This window comes from Manis javanica, chromosome 3, assembly GCF_040802235.1.
Source record: "Manis javanica isolate MJ-LG chromosome 3, MJ_LKY, whole genome shotgun sequence".
Classification (NCBI taxonomy): Eukaryota; Metazoa; Chordata; class Mammalia; order Pholidota; family Manidae; genus Manis; species Manis javanica.
In genome coordinates, this window is record NC_133158.1 from 58,875,413 (window position 1) to 58,895,053 (window position 19,641).

General features: G+C 38.8%; 2 protein-coding genes across 9 annotated transcripts in view; one reads left to right on the top strand and one right to left on the bottom strand.

The window, feature by feature from the left end:
• HSPBAP1 (HSPB1 associated protein 1) overlaps positions 1-5,048 on the top strand; it is a 56,175-nt gene extending 51,127 nt beyond the window's left edge. For all 7 annotated transcript variants that reach the window (XM_073231543.1, XM_073231542.1, XM_073231544.1 and 4 more), the window contains 2 exons: positions 4,172-4,282; positions 4,411-5,048. In XM_073231543.1, coding sequence (XP_073087644.1) covers positions 4,172-4,282; positions 4,411-4,938 — 639 coding nt within the window. In that variant the 3' untranslated portion in view covers positions 4,939-5,048. The remainder of the gene's footprint in view (positions 1-4,171; positions 4,283-4,410) is intronic.
• A 5,798-nt stretch (positions 5,049-10,846) lies between these two features.
• PARP14 (poly(ADP-ribose) polymerase family member 14) overlaps positions 10,847-19,641 on the bottom strand; it is a 45,210-nt gene continuing 36,415 nt past the window's right edge. Inside the window, exons 13-17 of one of the 2 annotated variants that reach the window (XM_073231541.1) lie at positions 18,990-19,196; positions 16,089-16,685; positions 14,692-14,825; positions 11,589-11,763; positions 10,847-11,254 (exon numbers count right to left, since the gene is read on the bottom strand). In XM_073231541.1, coding sequence (XP_073087642.1) covers positions 10,959-11,254; positions 11,589-11,763; positions 14,692-14,825; positions 16,089-16,685; positions 18,990-19,196 — 1,409 coding nt within the window. In that variant the 3' untranslated portion in view covers positions 10,847-10,958. Of the gene's footprint in view, positions 11,255-11,588; positions 11,764-12,067; positions 12,160-14,691; positions 14,826-16,088; positions 16,686-18,989; positions 19,197-19,641 lie in introns of those variants that run through there. The other variant, XR_012129175.1, reaches the window with a different exon arrangement.

Below are 19,641 nucleotides of genomic sequence, written 5' to 3' on the forward strand. Positions count from 1 at the left end.
TGCCATTTTGCATATCTGTCAGTAGAATGTGAAAGTGCTTCTTTTTTCCCCAGACTCACCAACCAGATTGTGTTTGAACTTAATTGCTTTTGGTTTTTGAGTTGCACTTGGAAAGACGTTTCCCTCTTCCAGATCATGAAGGAATTCCCCAATGTTTCGTTTTAGAGTTTGGGTTGTTTCACTGAGGTCTAGTTTTATCTTTTACCAAATGGAAAATAGAAATGTCTGTCTTTTCTCTGGTGATTTGAAATGTAATTTTAATCATACACTGTACTTGGTTCTGTTTCTTCCATTGGTCTTTCTTCATGTTCTGTCATCACTTCCACCCTGTTTTCTATAGAGAGGTTTTATACTAGGTCTTAATATCTATAAGGCTAAGTTCTCTCAGAGCTTTTCTTACGTGGTTTTCCTGGCTCTTCCTGAATTTGTTTTTTCATATGATCTTTAGAATTAGCATGTTTAACTTCAGGATAAATAACCAATTGATAGTTTTATTCAATACATGTTAAGTTTTATATGAACTTTATGGTGTTTAATTGTTCTATCCAAGAATGAAATACTCTAAGTTTTTATTCCTGGGTGTATTTCATCTTTTTTTTGCTGCTATGGTAAGTGAGATTTTCTCTTCCATTATATCATCCGACTGGATATTGTTTGTGTATATGAAGTCTATTGATTTTTCTGCTAATTTGAATTATTTTGTTGTTGGTAGTGATTTTTATTTACCTTCTTGGGTTTTCAGGTGTTTCTCAAATTACCTGAAAATTAAGATAGTTTTACCTCTTCCTTTCCAGTTTGTTTGCCTGTAATTCTTTTCCCTTCTCTGATTACATTAGCTGATACCTTCAATTCAATAATAATAATGGAGCTAGAGGGCATTTTTGCCTTGTTTCTGACTTTAGGGAGAGTTCCTTTAAGTGATTCCTCTTTAAATAAAATGCTATATTTGTGGCTGAGTTGCATATATATTTTATCATGTTAAGTGTCTAATTCATTACTTTTTTGTTGTTGTTTTTAATCAGGAAAAGGTGTTAAACAAGCTCTGAGGTAGTATTACAAGTTGGGTACCTAAGGACCAGATGCTGATATAAAGTAGATGATTTCTGTCCTTTACCAAGCTAAGACTTCAATTTGTTCTTTAACTCCTTTCTATATACTTTACAGTTTGAAGACAGTTCAGTCTTTCTTAAAAAACTGGAATGCAGAATCGGAGTTGAGTAATGATACCTTGGTTTTAAAGCCTACCATATTCAAATAACTCAAGCTGACTCCAGACTTTGTGTTGTGAGTCACACAGGTTTGGAAAAAAGTAGCAATTCTAGTTCTGTTGAGCTGGTGCAATACTCATTCCTTCTCAGTTTCTCTGTTAAAGAAATGCAGATCCTGTTTTAATATATTCTAGGGGATGAAGTATATTCTTTGTATCCTTTAGTCTTTTCAGTTGTGTCTTTTTCATCCTTTTTACCTCTTTATTCTTTTAGTATTGAGATATATTTTCTCAGTATTTTTTGCAAACTTTGTTCAAAAATATTTTTCTTAATTTATAAAGGCTTTCCTCTTGCTCTCATAATTTTTCCATTCTTAAGTCTTTATACATATAAAGGAATATATATATATAGCATATTTGTAAGAGATAAAAGATAATAATATAATGAATACCAGTAACTTAGCACCTAACCCCAAAATTAAAAATCTACCCATAATTTCTATCTTGTGTTTTGCTCTTCCCCATCCCATCCCGTTTATTCCCTTTACTAACTTCATTCTCTTGCTTAAACAGAAAGTACCTTTATCATATCACTATAAAATATATTGCTTAGTTTTGCATGTGTTTGAGCTGGTACAAATGAGGTCATATTTAATGTAGTCTTTGGGGGTTTGCTTTTGTTTAAAATAATAGCTTTGTTGAAATATAATCCTCATACCATACAATTAATCCCTTTAAAGTATACAGTTCAGTAGTTTTAAGTATATTCACAGAACTGTGTAACCATACCATACTCAATTTTAAGAATAGTTTCAACATTTGCATCACCCTAAAAAGAAGTCTCCATCTATTAGTAGTTACTCCCTCATTTTCCTGTCTAGCCATAGGCCATCACTAACCTATTCTATTTTCTGTCTCTGTAGATTTGTCAATGTTGGAATTATATAATATGTGGTCTTTTGTCACTGGCATCCTTCACTCAGCACAGTTTTTTCAAGATTCATCTGTGTTGTAGCATGTTTCAATACTTTATTCCTTTTTATGGCTGGATAATATTTCATTGTATAATACACCACACTTTGTTTATCCACTCATCAGCTGGTGGACATTTGGGTTGTGTCTACTTTGGGCTGTTATGAACAATGCTACTGTTAACATTCATGTACAAGTATATATGTGAACATATATTTTCATTTCTTTTGGGTATAAATCTTAAAGTGGAATTTCTGGGTCATATGGTATATTAGTTAGGGCAGGCCAGCAAGCTGGAAACTCAGCCAAGAGTTTAAGTTGCAGCCTGGAGTCTAAAATCTGTAGAACAGCTGGCAGGCTGGAGCCCACTCAGGATTTCTGTTACTGTCTTGAGACAGAAACCCTTTTTCTCCAGGAAACCTTAGTGTTTTGCTTCTTAAGCCTTCAGTTGTTTGGATGAGGTATGCCCGCGTTATTGAGGTAATTTCCTTTAAAATAAACTGATTGTAAAAGTTAATCATATCCATAGACTGTCTTCACTGCAACATTTAGATTAGGGTTTGACCAAACAGCTGGATACCACAGCCTAACCTAGTTGACTCTTATAATTAATTATCACATATGGTAATTCATAGCCCTTTGACAAACTGCCAGGCTGTTTTCCAAAGCAGCTGTACCATTTAGATACCCACCGATGATATATGAAGATTCTGATTTCTCCACATCCTTACCATTATTTGCTATTTGTCTTTTTTATCTAGTCATCCTAGTGTGAAGTGGTGTCTCATAGTGGGGATTTTGTTTTTAATTTAATATTATGTTTTTAAGATTCATCTGTGTTGTCACATGTAGCTGTTCATTCATTTTCACTATAGTATAATATTTACCATAACTGATTGAGTCTTCTCTTGATAAATAATTGAGTCAGTTTTTTGCTTTTATAATAAAATATCCTTGTACGCTATACAAGAGTTTCCCTGGATAATATGTATATTTATAGGAGTGGAATTGCTGGTCTATAGGGTATATGATACCTGAGTTCACAAGGTACGGCCAATGTGTTTTTCAAATGGTGCCACCAGTTCGCCTTCCCACTATTAGTGTATAAGACTTCTGTCTCTCACTGCACATTTCCCCGCCACTTGGAAATATCAGACCCTCTTTTGCCAGTTTTATCAGTTTCTCAATCTGCATTTCCCTGATAATTAATGAGGTTAAGCATATTTTCATGTGTTTATTAGTCATATGTTGCTTTTTAAAAAAAAACGCTTCTCTTCATATGTTTTGCCCACATCAAAAAAGTAGTTCATTTGTCTTATTGATACATGCAGATTCTTGATATATTTTTTATGTTAACCTCATATCAGTTATATGTGTTACAGATGCCTGGTTCATTTTTTTCCTTTATGGTATCTTGATGAACAGAAGTTATTGATTTTAATGTAATTCATCATTAATGCTACAGTTTATACTTACTGTCCTCATAAAAAAACATAGAAGTTTAACCATATCATTCTGTGGCCAAGCACGTTTGTTCTAATTTTTCTCCCATTCTTCAAACAATTAGCTTGTCAAACTCTATAGGGATTATTTCTCTGTATGTAGTATTTTTTTTTAACTTTAAACATGTCTTATATATATATCATCTATACTTAAGTCAAAAAAATAAAAAGAATAAACTAAAAAACATGCCAAAGAATGGAAAAGATTGAAAAAAACATTACAAACTGGCTCATACTTAAGGACTATTTTGTATGAACAGCATATTTACGTACTTAAATTTGGTTGGTGAAATATTCTACATCTCTTCTAGATGGCAGATGATAATAAATACATTATCGTGTAGTGGTCTGCCCACAATGTATTCATTCCTTCTGTTACACAGCTTATATTAATGAGAGAACAGGGCACACGTTTAAGAGAGGCTCTACTCTGTCTTAAGCCATGAGACACAGAGACAAATGAGAAGATACTTGTTTAATCTTGACTTAGGAAGAGGACCACTATGCCCGGGTGGAGGAGGCCATCACCCGCATGCTTGTGTGTGTGCTGAAGACTGCAGAGGACCCACACAACACCAGAGCTTGGTTGAACCCCACTGAGGTAGGCCGCTTCTGGTTTTTATCATGCCAGGTGCTTTCATGTGATATACTGACTGTGGCTAGAACATTTGTTTTTCAGTTTACGTAAGTACAGGTAACCATTCTAAAGGGTTTTTCTTTTTTCCTTAGGTTGAGGAAACATCCCATGAAGTCAATTGTCACTATTTAAATGGAGCTGTTTCTGCCTTTTTTGATCATTACAGAACATCTAAGGTAGAAATCCCAGCACTGAGAACAAAGAGAGAGTCCATGAGAAAGGAAGATTTAAACATGTGCAACCCCATGGAGGTGGAGCAAACAGGTAGCCAGAACTTGACCTTGGGAACAGAACTGGCGGCAGCAAGCCCGTTTGGTCCTGATCTGGTTCTTGTAGCACCGAGCTCTAGAGAACTGCCCTCAGAAAGAGGGGGTCTGCGTGAAAGTGATAGTAAAGACTTTGTCGGCAAAGGTGGAGAACACTTTGGAAAATCGGCTTGTACCAAGAAGCCACGAATGATGAGTGAAACTGAGGATGCAGTTGTGGAACCGATTGCTGCAGAGGGCACTATGGCCCCTTCCCAGACATGCATTTCCACTGATGACTTGCTGGACTGCTTGGTGAACCCGCAGGTAACCAGGCTGGTAGCACAACTTTTGATACAAAGAGAAAGTTTGTGATTCTAACAGAATATGACTTTTAAATAATATTTTTTAAATGTGTGATTGTTAAATAACAAGAGTAAAGCGTCCATGTTCACATGCTCATAAATGCCCTTGTTCTTACCTTACTAAGTTTCAGCCTTGCCTGCCTTCTTGGCCACATTGCTCTTTGGCCGTGCCACTCTGTTATTTGTCGGCCTCCTTTCTTCAGTACCTTTGCCTCTCCTCCCTCGCCTGAGCTTGTAGCCTGTCTCACATGGAACCCCTGTGAGTTCTCACCAGGAAGTAATTTCTCCATCAGCTTCCTACAAGGGTGTGCCTGCTGCTTGTTTTGTAAATAAACTTTATTGGCACACAGCCATGCCATTCATTTACATATCATCTATAGCAGCTTTAGGGTTGCAGTGGCAGAGTTGATTAGTGACAGAGACTGCATGGCCCGTAAAGCTGAAAATATTCGGTATCTATCCCCTTATACAAAATGTTTGCCAGCCCCTGGCCAAATGCATCCATTAGGTGGATTCTAGCCTTGATCTGAACACCTGCAGAATTCTCACTGGTTAACCTGTCCTCCAAAGCAGGGTATTAATCAGGAGAAAAGTAGGCGGGGGTCCAGTATGAGGCCTCCTTATGGAAGAGCCTGGGACATCCAGAACACCAGACCTGGGAATAAAAAGCCAGATGTTACTGATTCCTGAAACTGACTAAAAGCTTGGTTTAGTGAAATTGATCCTATGCTTATTACATCTGGAAGAAGATCTGGGAGTAATTATTAACATTACTAAGTGAGAATTTTGAAATTAGAAATGCATATTTTGATCTCTGAGCCACCAGTCATGAAACAAATAGGTAACAAAAGATAACCAAAGTAAGCTTTAAAGATGAATTCACAACTGGCCCTATCCTTCTCAGTCTTCAGACTGCGGGTATCCCTACATGCAAAGAAAGTATGTGCCTCCTGGGAGACAGGGAAGGAGGAAGGAGGTTGTCGTGTTGCACATGCCCAGGAAAAGGAGTGTCTGAAAAAAACCCTTCTGTAGCACTTATCACCGCCTGACCTCTCTACATTTATCTGTTTATTTGATGATTATCTATCTCCTCAATCAGAATGCCACTCCATGAGGGTATGGGCTGTGATTATTGCTGAATCTGCAGAGCCTTTCATCAATGCCCAGCACTTGGCAGGTGTCTGTTAAATATTTGAGCAGATTATAAAAAGAGCATGTTGGCAGTATTCCATCAAATACTTTGGGGCAAAGGATGTTGTGGTCAAGGGTAAGATGTCTGTTACCCTTAGGTATATCCTTATTGCAGAAATATACATAAGCTTTTCTTCAGATACTTTATTTTTTATGTTCACTACTCCTTCAACCACTAGTTTTCAGATTGCAGATTGTAACTCACAAGTGAGTCATAAAATCAATAGTGATTAAGACTAGCATTTTTTTTAAAAAATGGAATAGAACAGGTGATTGCAGTGAATCCAGTAGTAACTGTAAGTATTACTTCATCAAATTTTTCAGGAAAAATATATTTTTCAGGGTAAGTTTATTTCATAAAGCTTTTCAGTTATAGCTGTATATGTGTATGGGCCTGATACAAAATGTATTTCTTACTGTAGGTTGGGGTCAGAAAAGTTTCAAAGGTGTTATGAGATAGAGGTAATAGTCTTTGACATGCAGAGACCTGGAAGAGAGTTAAGACATTGGAATATATGGATTTCTAAGTGTAAATAGGTGATTGGAAATAATTTCCTGATTTTATAGGAGTGGACATTATGACATAGCAGGAGACCCGGCTGTGTAAGGGGAGTGTGAGGAAAGAGAGACGGGGAGGCTGCCACCAAGATACCTGAATCCCATTTCGTCCTACATTTCTCAGCCAAGCATGCCTGAGTGAGTGAAATCACTTATTAAATAAATACACTGACCCTCCAGAGGCCAGAGGGATTAAAGAATACAAACTCATTATTGCATCTCAGTGTCAGCATCCATGCATCACAGGGACAGGCTATCCAGTAGGCACAGTGGCCAGGGCCCATGTGATCTCAGGGGCCCACAAAAATGATTTGTGTCTTTTAAAATCAAAAGATGAATATAATCCAGCCTCGATTACACTCATGTTTACATCAGCACAGTTGCAAAATATAATTTTTAATACTGTTCATGAACTAAGGATCCCACAAAGGCAAAAGTGCCTGGAGCCCATGAGAGTCCAAAGCGGCTGTGGTACCCGGGATGTCAGAATCGGTTGCAGAAAATGCAGGTGTCTGGGCACACTGTGGAGCTACAGAAACTGGCTCCTTTGGAATGGGCCAGAACTTGCTGTCTCAACAAACACTTCAGGTGATGCAAATACCAAAGTAGTTTAAGAATCTCTGGCCCTAGGGTAGACCACCAAGACGTATCAGTCTCCAAGTGGGCTTGTTTTAGAAGGGACCTCCAGTTGGCATCAACTGGCTCTTCACACTTACTAAACTAAACCTGTACTCTGCCCTTCCTTGTAATTTTCAGCCAAATACTGTTAATCCTCTGAGGATCCCTTGATGCTGTCATGTTTAGTCGTGGTCTTTTACAAGGATAAAGAAATTTACCCACCAAATGATATTTTCCAAGTATTTTATTCAAAAAGGAGGTATGTGGCATCCTCTTTAGATTGCGGTTGACTGTAACATTTACTGACTGCATCATTACACTTAGGTGCAGTACACGCTGATATTCCACTTTGCCCTACGTTAACCAGACCGCTGGAGAACAAGAACAGATTAGAGAGCAGGGGCTCTCCTTTCTGTTTCTTACATTGTCAAACCTGAGTTCAGATACCACTGGCAGGGAAGCCATTCTTGAGCAATAAGGAGTCTTTGACAGTCCACTTCAAAAATAAACATCAACAGCAAGAAAAATTTTAAAACGTCTGTGTTGAGGAAGCAGCAACTGGTTCCCTTAAACCTCCTCTACCTGAAGTGTTGGTGTAGCTCAGAGGAGCGACCCCTGGCGTCCAAGTGTGCCATCGCAGCACATGGGCCTCGCTCTGGCCTCCTGGCCTACAGAGCTCCAAATGCAGAGACTCTACAGTGGCAACCAAGGCCAGGAGGGAAAAGCCAAGCAAACAGGAGGCTAAGTCGCAGAATGTCTGACGTATACCTTGTTCTAGAAGCCATGTTCTACAGGGAGAAGCAGCGGCTTGGTGACCCAGGTAGCAAGACTGTGTAGCTGACTCAGAGCTGCTATCGAGGGGAAGGAATAGAGAGAAAGGAAGTTTCTCGCACTCTGAGTATCATTTCCTTAACTTTAAAAGGGGATATAATTCCTACCTCACAAGATTATTTTGGGGAATAAAATAAGTACTGTGTGTGAAAGCACCTACCTGGCACAATGTAGGTGCTCAATAAATAGAGTTTGAATCTGAAATTTACCTGGGGAAGTTAACAAAGAAATTTAGCAAATTAGCAATATGACTGCTTAATTCCTTTGGTTTATTTATACACAAGGCTTTAAAATCATCAAAAGCTAGGCGGCCAATGAAAATATGCTACTTAGTAACCTTAGAATTCACTTAATGTTAACACACAGTAGAAGGGTGTCACACTGAAGATGGGGCAGGCATTGTCCCACCATTTTCACTGGGTGGATAAAAGAAGAATGCAGGTTTGGCTTCAAAATAAAAAGGACCCATTGGAGCCCGGGCTGCTGCACTGCACACCCCATGGGGCCCAATTCACCTAGACCACAAGCTAGACCACAGCTGGACTACAGTTTCACCGCCTGAAGGGCTGTCCCATGTCGGGCTGCTTCAGGAAGAACCAAGTTCTCTGTTCAATTTAAGGTGAAGTCACAGTCAGTCAAGGATGGTGAAGACATGATTCCTACTCTGGATGGGAGTCTGATTAAGCCTTTCATTCTTTTTTTATTTATTTATTTATATTTTTTATTTTTTTAAATTTTAGTACCATTAATCTATAATTACATGAGGAACCTTATGTTTACTAGACTCCCCCCATCACCAAGTCCCCCCCACAAACCCCATCACAGTCACTGTCCATCAGCGTAGTAAGATGCTGTAGAATCACTATTTGTCTTCTCTGTGTTGCACAGCCCTCCCCGTGCCCCACACACACACATTATACATGCTAATCGTAATGTTCCCTTTCTTTCCGCCCCCCACTTATTCCTCCCTTCCCAGCCATCTTCCCCAGTCCCTTTCCCTTTGGTAAATGTTAGTCCATTCTTGGGTTCTGTGTTTCTGCTGTTGTTTTGTTCCTTCAGTTTTTTCTTTGTTCTTATACTCCACGTATGAGTGAAATCATTTGGTACTTGTCTTTCTCTGCCTGGCTTATTTCACTGAGCATAATACCCTCCAGCTCCATCCATGTTGTTGCAAATGGTAGGATTTGTTTTCTTTTTATGGCTGAATAATATTCCATTGTGTATATGTACCACATCTTCTTTATCCATTCATCTATTGATGGACACTTAGGTTGCTTCCATTTCTTGGCTATTGTAAACAGTGCAGCGATAAACATAGGGGTGCATCTGTCTTTTTCAAACTGGGCTGCTGCATTCTTAGGGTAAATTCCTAGGAGTGGAATTCCTGGGTCAGATGGTATTTCTATTTTGAGCTTTGAGGAACCTCCATACTGCTTTCCATAATGGTTGAACTAATTTACATTCCCACCAGCAGTGCAGGAGGGTTCCCCTTTTTCCACAACCTTGCCAACATTTGTTGTTTGTCTTTTGGATGGTAGCCATCCTTACTGGGGTGAGGTGATATCTCATTGTGGTTTTAATTTGCATTTCTCTGATGACTAGCGATGTGGAGCATCGTTTCATGTCTGTTGGCCATCTGAATTTCTTCTTTGGAGAACTGTTCAGCTCCTCTGCCCATTTTTTAATTGGATTATTTGCTTTTTGTTTGTTGAAGTGCGTGAGCTGTTTATATATTTTGGATGTCAACCCTTTATCGGATCTATCATTTATGAATATATTCTCCCATACTGTAGGCTGCCTTTTTGTTCTATTGATGGTGTCCTTTGCTGTACAGAAGCTTTTCAGCTTGACATAGTCCCACTTGTTCATTTTAGCTTGTTTCCCTTGCCCAGGGAGATATGTTCATGAAGAAGTTACTCATGTTTATGTTCAAGAGATTTTTGCATGTTTTTTTCCAAGAGTTTTATGGTTTCATGACTTACATTCAGGTCTTTGATCCATTTTGAATTTACTTTTATGTATGGGGTTAGACAATGATCCAGTTTCATTCTCTTACATGTAGCTGTCCAGTTTTACCAACACCAGCTGTTGAAGAGGCTGTCATTTCCCCATTGTTTGTCCATGGCTCCTTTATCATATATTAATTGGTCATATATGTTTGGGTTAATGTCTGGAGACTCTATTCTGTTCCATTGGTCTGTGACTCTGTTCTTGTGCCAGTACCAAATTGTCTTGATTACTGTGGCTTTGTAGTAGAGCTTGAAGTTGGGGAGCAAGATCTCCCCCACTTTATTCTTCCTTCTCAGGATTGCTTTAAGCCTTTCATTCTTAATTGGTTTCTGAAACATTTCAGGAGTATCTGTTGCACCTAAGGTACAGACCTCAGCTCAAGGATAAAAAAGGAGGAATAAGACACCACTCCTGCCCCAGAGAGGACAGCAGTCCTACCCTCTCAGAAATCCTGTGCCCCTGCAGCAATATGGCATCCTGAGACAGGGATGTCTCCAGCAGCAGCTGAAATTGCATAGCTGTGCCCTCTACCTTTAAGATTTAATGTTATTCTCTTTTCCTGAAGATATAAACCCGTTCTTTTTGTCTACAAATTTGATGTCTGTGGTTGTGGACACATAGTTCTAAGTTACCTGATTTAAATTCTCACATTTATTGCTCTCAGAAAAGGTTCATTCCAGTTATGAAGGAGAAGCTGAAGAGAGTCTGACTTCAGTGACAAGGATCCTTTTATTTCAGAAAAAGTTGTTAAGAAAAAAAACACCCTAAAACTTATCTTACAGATAGATGTATCTACTGTCTTCTGTGAAGGATACCAAAATGTTAGTATCTATGTCTAAAAGTAATGAGATACTCTGGGTAAGCTTGGTAGTCATAAAATACCACAAACAGATTTGGATTTTGCACACAGTCTGTGACAGTGTCATACAGGTCAGTAGGATTTTGAACATCCTTTGCCGGAGGCACAATTAATGACTGATGTCCACGTGTGTAGGTTCCAGTAAGTACTCGCACATAATACATATGCTTCTTCCCATTTCTGTCTGGTCTAGAGTATGTATCATTGGCAGAATAACTGGCATGGACAGCAAAATATGTTCCTTTTCCATACGCCGTAGCTGTGAAGAGAAAAACAAAACGTTTTTCAGAATTTCAGTTTAGTCTGTAATTTGACATGTTGACCCTGTGTGCCAAATAATGTTAAAGCAATGTTCAGTTCTTCTCATTAAAGACTCAAAAACTTTTAGTGTGTTTTTAATTTCAAAAAACCATTCCTCCACTCCAGAGGGCCAATCAGTCCCTCTGGGATGCAGCACTGACTGTGACCCTGAAGTTCTGGCTGCACTGTGGCCACCAACCTCGGGGAAACACGATGTAATTCACACTGTCCCCTAGCCTGTTTCGGTTCCCGTGGCTGACGCCTCATTCAGAGCACCCTGTACTCTCCCGTACCATTCTTTCCAGCATAACTGCGGTTGAAGCCATTTTGGTTGACATGCGGCACTGAGTCCACATCTGTCCCGTGGAAGAGCTGCCTCTCATTTGTTATGTGGCCATTCTTTGCATCTATGGTCTTTTTCTTTGCCTGGTAGCTATTCCAGAGATCCATATTCTGGATCCTTTCAATCTGCAAATCAATAAGGAAAAATATTCTGTCAGTGCCAAAAGCCCTAGATAAGAGATGACAAATGAAACGGGATGACTATTTTTCATAAATAAAAATTAAAAGAAACAGCAAGTTCAATGCCATATGGCTGCTTTCCATATTCTGAAATCTTTTTAGGTCCAGTATTTCACACAAACAGGCTTTGGGAAGAATGTGAATTTAATTTTAACATCTTTAAGTACCACACAAGAACAAAAACTGTTTAGGATCTTCAGTCCTTGCTGTGTGAACTTGGCCAACCAAGCCTCCCACTGCCTGCTTGTACCTGCATTCTAACTGCTCCTGTTGGTGGCGTCCTTCCTTTGTCACTTGGCCCTCCTCAGTCCTTCTGGTGCGATGGGCTAAGCACTAGAGTGTCTAGTCAAGAAGGAAATTAACCAGTGAAAATCTCTGGCCTAGTTGGAAGAGAGGGCCGTGAAGCCTGCTAGGAGGGGATCTGGTCGCAGAACCAAGTGGCCATGCTTTGACCATACTCTTTGGGAAGCGACCTCCAGGGCTCTGGTGGAGACTCATTCCAGACTCAAGAGGAAACAGGCAGATCTAGAATCTACAAGAACACTGGTTTGGGTTCTGAGAAAGGAAAAATCTAGGCAAGACAGAGCCGGAATGTAGGACATCCTACAACACAACTGGCTATCTTAAAATTCAATATCATGAAAAATAATTTTTTAAATGCAGCAGTACTGTTATTAAAAGAGCTAAAGGAGACACAATGACCAAATGCAATATGTGAACCCAGAGTTGGGCAGGGGACAGGGCAGGTAAATGAAAGCTGTTTTGACCAATTGGAAAAGTTTCAATATGGACCTTATATGGGATACTATTGAATCAATGTTAATTTCCTTATATGGGAAAATGGGGGTGTTATTTAGGAGACCATCTTTAATCTTAGGAGATAGCTGCTAAATATTTAGGAGTGCTATGATGTTTGCAACTTACTTTCAGATGCTTCAGCAAAAACAGTGGGAGAAAAAGCAAATGGGGCAAAATTGTTGAATCTCAGTGGAAGTTTATGCACATTAAAAATCTTAGTCACAAGTCCTAACTGTCATGGAGGATGCCAGACCACCCATTCTTCATGTTAGTGTTTTCATAGTAGTAGGTATCTCCACAGAGGTGCCCTAAATAACCCTCGCTCTGCTGTTACCTCTTTCATATGCTGGGATTTCAGGTTAAGATTTTATTTGAGAAAAGGTTTCACTACAAAAAAATAGTGAAATAATTTCTCTGGCCAAGGTCTGCCAAAATACGGCAAGCCTCCAGGGCCCACTGCAGATATGCTGGTCCACCGGATGGTTCTGTTCCATCTGGACTTGGCATTTCATGGGAATGAGTCAGTCAGCCACCACCAGGTGACTGTAATTGGTATTTGGAATGAAACTTACTTGTTATCTCAGAACCAAACCATCAAAGAGCTGAATGCTTGAATCATGTTGTCTTGGTACCTCATATAATTGCTTTTACTCAACTGGTTTACACTGAGGAATTGTTTTAAAAAGTGGTATAAAATTTTATATTGAATTTACTCTGAGGATGATTTTGAAGTTGTTTTCTAGTACTCGATTCACAGGCTGAATCTCTTAGTCAATCTTAGTATAGTGAAAACCTGTTGAGCCTCCTGATCACATGGTTTGTGTTTGATGTATGGACATTATGAATCTTGTGGCTGGCTGTTTACTTCTTTGCTTTGTCTACTGGGAAGCTCAGAGACAAATTTATGGTCCTCCTCCAGTAACTACTAAGACCTCATGTTACATATTTTTGTGACCTAACAGTACCCCTGTATTATCTTATTTTCCATACTTCTGTTTCTTTTTATACATTTTTTATCTATTTTTTTATCTGAATGTATGATATATATCTTCATAGGACACCTCAAATCATTTCTGAATTATTATGTGCTTAACCACATGAGTAAACAGAGTGGTGGCTGTGCAAATAGAGAGTAAGGGAAAATTTGCAAAGAAAGAAAATGCAGGCCTTATTGGCAGATTCATTTTTGTGTGGAAGATACTCAAAGATTTCCAGCTTTATTCAGAAAGTGGTGGAACTGAGGACAGAAATGGGGAAGGAAGGGGAAATGAGGAGATGATGACTTAGGTTTTAGGGAAACTGATTCAGCAGATAGACATTCAAGTAGAGACGCTTTAGGCCACTGGGATATGTCCTAGAGCTTGAGTCAAAATTTCAGACTGGAGATGATCTGGGAGCCAGCAACAGTGAAGTAACATTTCAAGCCAAGCAGAGGAAAAACATTTCCTGATGAGGTGCAGAGACAGAAGATCAAAACATAAGCCCTGTAGGTAAAGCTTAGATTAGGGATTGGGAGGAGAAACAGATACCAATGATAATCAGAGGAAAATTAGTTAAAGAAGGACAAAACGTCAATATAATATTACCATAGAAATCAACAGAGAACATAATTTCAAAGGGCAATACTAATGTTTAAAAGTGGAAGATTACAAAATAAGGGAGATGAACAGATTTACCAAGGAAGTGAACACTGTTGGCCGTGGGGGGTGGGGCAGAAGTGCAGAACCCCGATCTGAGGAGCCTCTGCCTGTCACTTTGTGTTGTTTGCTAGTTATCAAGTCCAACTTTGAAGCCATATTCTTTGAATTTTTATTAGCTTGCTCTACAAAGTAAATATGTGTCTTCAGTATTCCAATATATTACAATCTAATATTATATTGTAATAACCGACACAGAATCCCAATCTTCACGTCTCAGTAGTTGTAGTAATATGAATAGAATCTAAAATCTAATGACCATAACATATTCAAACTCTGGGTAAAAAAAAATGTTATGGGAAGTGAATGAAATGTGTTTATCCAGGACTATGATACCACTTATTTCCACTTAAGAAAGCCCACGTCAGCAGAGGCTTACCTTCTCTATGTTGAAGTCTGAGCAGGTCTGATTAAACTTGCTCGCCACAGTGCTGTATTCTGCTTGGCTAGGCTGTAGCTCAACCACACAGACATTCTTCTGTTTCATATCACTCCAATTCGCAGGGATCTCAACTGCAAAAGAGGCACTTGAGGACTCCCTCCCACCTGGGAAGGCTGCATAGTCCACATTCCTGAGAAGCTTTGAATAACTGAGTAGCACCTGTTTTTTTATTTTACAGTCTTCTAATTCAACTTGTTCAAGAAGTTCCTTATCTTTCTAGAAGAATGTTTTCAAAACGTGGTCCACAGACAACCTACATCAGAACCAACTGTAATGCTTGTTAAAAAAAACAAACCTGCAGATCCACTGAATCAAATCTGAGGGGTGGAATCTGTGTACCTGCATCTTAACAACTTCCTGAGAACTGTTGGTGTAGTAGAACTCGGCTGTGTGTTCTGCTCAGTCACTAATCTGTCATAATTTAGTAATTTAGCAATAAATTATTTCCTTACAATGTTTTAAATAGTCACTGTTGTCTTGTTTACAAAGGTGTGCAGTTTTGCCAGAACTCAGCACCACCACAGGCCCACCACACCCATCCTCCCACAATTTTTCATGGCCTGAAGAGGCGGGTGGTGGCAGATTTTGCTCTGTCACAGGTTGTGGTGGCAGCTCTATCTCCTCTCTTGCTAAACAGAATCCCCTCCTTGATTTGCCATTGTCCTAGGGCTGCTCAGAGTCTGAGGAATTTATTCACACTGATCTCACAGGAGATGAAGATAATGGATAGGAAGCCAATCTGCTAGTTTTCAGTGGGGGAGTTATGTGGTTTGAAGGCAGGCATGGCTGTCTACACAAGACAAGCATTCCCTCCTTGGGGAGCAGAGCCCCTCAAAGGATCCAAAGGCTGCTTCCTGATGTGTGTGCATCAAGGAACCTTAGAGCAAAGGAGGAAGTGACTTCTGGGAGAAGATCCTACAGGCTCCCGGTACTCTCTGTTAGACACAGAGAACACACACTCTCTGACCAGGCTGTCTTCTCCCATTTGTTCTAGAAAAAAACTGGCCACTTTTCTTTAAGCCCATGGCTTCTCTCCTGGCTGAAGCAGACATTACCTCCCCAGCAGAACTGGCTCTGGGAAGCTTGCAAACTGCAGAGATGGGAGAAAATGCAAAGTGTGGTTATTACCATTAAGACAGTCATCCTCAGGCTGTCGGGTATGCTCACGCAGCATCTTCCGGGTCATAATGCAAGCGCTTCAAGCTCAGAGACCAAGGTTTTTATTTTATGCTTGAATTTTTCCTACTTGAATACAATTTTAATGTATGTACGAAACAGGTTAAGCTCAAAGTAGCTGTAAAATAATGGATAACCAGCATGAAAGTTTGACTCACCTTGAGATTTCATGAGGCGCCGAACAGATAAATTGCGTCCCTTTGCACCTGTTGCAATATATAATTTCAAGTCCACTGTGTAGCTCTGATGATTAATTTTGATATTAACAGTCTTTCTCTGTTCCTTCTTTGCTTCCTCCAATTGCAAATTGGTTATTTTGTCAAAATTATGAAAAATGTTATTGTCTTCATATTGCCATTCTATAAATTCGCTTACACAAGCTGCCCGGGATTCCTGTTCTTTGGCCAGTCTAACTCTCTTGATGATGTTCTCAATGGCATCTCTAGCCTTTATCGCATCTTTAATTCCCCAAACCTCAATCAGAGGTCTTTTATGGTCCAAGAAAATGGTAATATTTAAGTTCTTTTGCAGCTCATTCAATTCCTGAAATTCTTTTTCATCAAAGTCTTTGATACACTCATCTTCACTTGTGTAAGGACATTGTTCCTTTTTAATCAGATCCTGTATCCAGGAGAGGGCATTCTCCACACATGTTTCATTTTCACCACACACCTGAAAAACTGCTGATTCTGTTTTCTTTTCCAAAACCAAAGGATGTTTTTTTGGGGGAGATTGACCTGACAAGCTCAAAAATGCTAAGCGAGAAAAGAAAGGAAGATTATTTTTTCGTCACAATGCTGTACATTACATCCCCAGGACCTAGTTTGCCCACCTTTCACCCTCCCACCCCCATCTCTGACAACCACCAATCTCTTCTGTGAGTATGTTTTTTAGATTTATATATAAGTGATATCCTACAGTATTTATCTTGGTCTGATTTATTTCACTTAGCATTATGCTCTCTAGGTACATCCATGTGGCTGCAAGTGGCAAGGTTTCCTTCTTTTTTTATGGCTGAATAATGTTCCAGTGGGGTATGTGTGTGTGTGTGTGTGTACGTGTGTGTGTGTGTGTACACACCACATTTTCCTTATCCACTTATTTGTTGATAGACACAGGTTGTATCCATGTCTTGCCTATTGTAATTGATGCTGTAATAGATATAAGGGTGCAGATATCTTTTTGAGATAGTGATTTCATTTCCTTTGGATAAATACCAGAAGTGGAATTGCTGGATCAGGTAGTAACTCTATTTTAATTTTTTGAGAGACTGCAGTAATGTTTTCCACAATGGCTGCACCAAGTTAAATTCCTACCAACAGTGCACAAGGGTTCCCTTTGTTCCACATCCTCAGTAACACTTGTTATTTCTTACGTTTTTGATAATAGCCAGTCTGTCAGGTGAGGTGATAGCTCATTACAGTTTCAGTTTGCTTTTCCTTGATGATTAATGCTGTTGAGCACCTTTTCATGGACCTGTTGGCCATTTGTATGTCTTTGGAAAAAGGCCTATCAGATCTTCTGCCCATTTTTTAATTGGATTGTTTGGTTTTTCTATTGAGTTGTCAGAGTTCTTTATATATGTTGGATATTAACCTCCTATCAGGTATATGACTGGCAAATATTTTTTCCCATTCCATAGGCTGCCTTTTCATTTTCTTAATGGGTTCCCTTACTGTATAGAGGCTTTTTCGTTTGAGGTTTTCCCAGGTTTATTTTTGCTTTTTTTGTTTGTGCTTTTAGTGTCAAATCCAAAAAATCACTGCCAAGACTAATGTTAAGGAGTTTACCCCCTATATTTTCTTCTGCAAGTTTTATGGTTTCAGGTTCAAGTCTTTAATCCACTTTGAGTGGATTTTTGTGTATAGTGTAAGATAGTGGTCCAGTTTCTTCTTTTGCATTTAGCTGTCCAGTGTTTCCAACACCATTTATTTTAGTATATATGCTGCTGAAGCAAGCACCAAAGACTATTTATTGAAGAAACTATCCTTTCCTCATTGTATATTCTTGGCTCCTCTTTTATAAATTAATTGACTATACAGATGGTCCCAAATTTATGATGACTTGATATTTTTACTTTATGATGGTTTGAAAGCAATATGCATTCAGTAAAAATTGTACTTCATATTTTGAATTTTGACTTTTTCTCAGGTTAGTGATATGCAATATGACACTCTATTGTGAAGCTGGACAGCAGCAGTGAGCCATAGTTCCCACTTAGTATACAATCATGAGGGTAAACAACTGATACCCTTATAAGCATTCTATATTTATACAACCATGCTGTTTTGCACCTTCAGTACAGTGTTTAATAAATTACATGAGATATTCAACATTTTATTATAAAATAGGTTTTGTGTTAGATGGTTTTGCCCAACTACAGGCTAATGTAAATTTCTGAGCATGTTTAAGGTAATTGAGACTTGGCTATGATGTTCAGTAGGTTAGGTGTAGTAAGTCCCATTTTTTACTTATAATGGTTTTATCAGGACCTAACCCCATTGTAAGTCAAGGACATGTATATGCATGAACTTATTTCTGGTCTCTCTTTTGTTCCATTGATCTATGTATCTCTTTTTATGTGACTACCACACTGTTTTGATTACCATAGCTTTGTAATATAGTTTGAAATCAGGAAGTGTGATAACTTCAGCTCTTTCTCAAGATTGCTTTGGTTATTCAGAGTGTCTTGTGGTTCCATACAAATTTTGGGATTATTTGTTCTATTTCTGTGAAAAATGCCATTGGAATTCTGAGAGGGATTGCTTTGAATCTGTAGATTGTTTTAGATTGCACATTTTAACAATAATTCTTCGAACCCATGAGCATGGGATATCTTTCCATTTACTTGTGTCATCTTCAATTTCCTTCATCAGTGTCTTCTAGTTTTCAGTATACAGGACTTTCACCAGCTTGACTAAATTTATTCCTGGTATTTTTTTTAGGCAATTGTAAGTAGGATTTTTTTCTTAATTTCTCTTTCTGATAGTTCATTACAGATTATTTCTCATGTGACATCAATATCAGGAATATGCACTTCATAAAAATACACAACTCACCTGCAACTTTAGACATCACAGACTGTTGAGGAGAAGCCCGAGATCCTTCTCTTTTTTTCATGCTGGCATAAAATACATTCAGGAGTTGAGGCAGAAAGATAACAACTTTAACTTTTTTCACAGACTGGGGCACTCTTTTCTGGATAAACTCTTCAATGGCATCAATTATGGCTTCAGCAACCTTATCTGGGTCTTGCTGGGCATTTCCTGAAAAGACAAATAATAAAAACGACTGGGAGTGAGGGGAGTGGAAAATGACTGGGGGTAAAAAAGACCCAACTAGAAAAGGCTGAAGATTAAGTCAATTCTCACAGGATAAATGCCTGCTCCCCATCTTTTTCATCAACATGGACTTAGTTCTAACAGTGCATCAGCAAACGCTTTTGAGGTCCTAGATGCATTGGGTTCCAAGATGTCTGGAAGCCAACAGCCCAACAATGAACAAAAGATCTAGAAACCTAACGTTTGGTGCCTGATGTTCGTATCTGCTCTGTTCAACTGATCCCGGCTGAGTTCCTGTGTTACAAAGCACAGTACACCTTTTTTTTTGGCTCACTAATGCACTCAAAAGATCAATAAAAGCAAAACATGTTAATCTATGTTGAAATACAATACTTTTTAAATAAAGAGAACAACAATTTTTTTGGCTCAG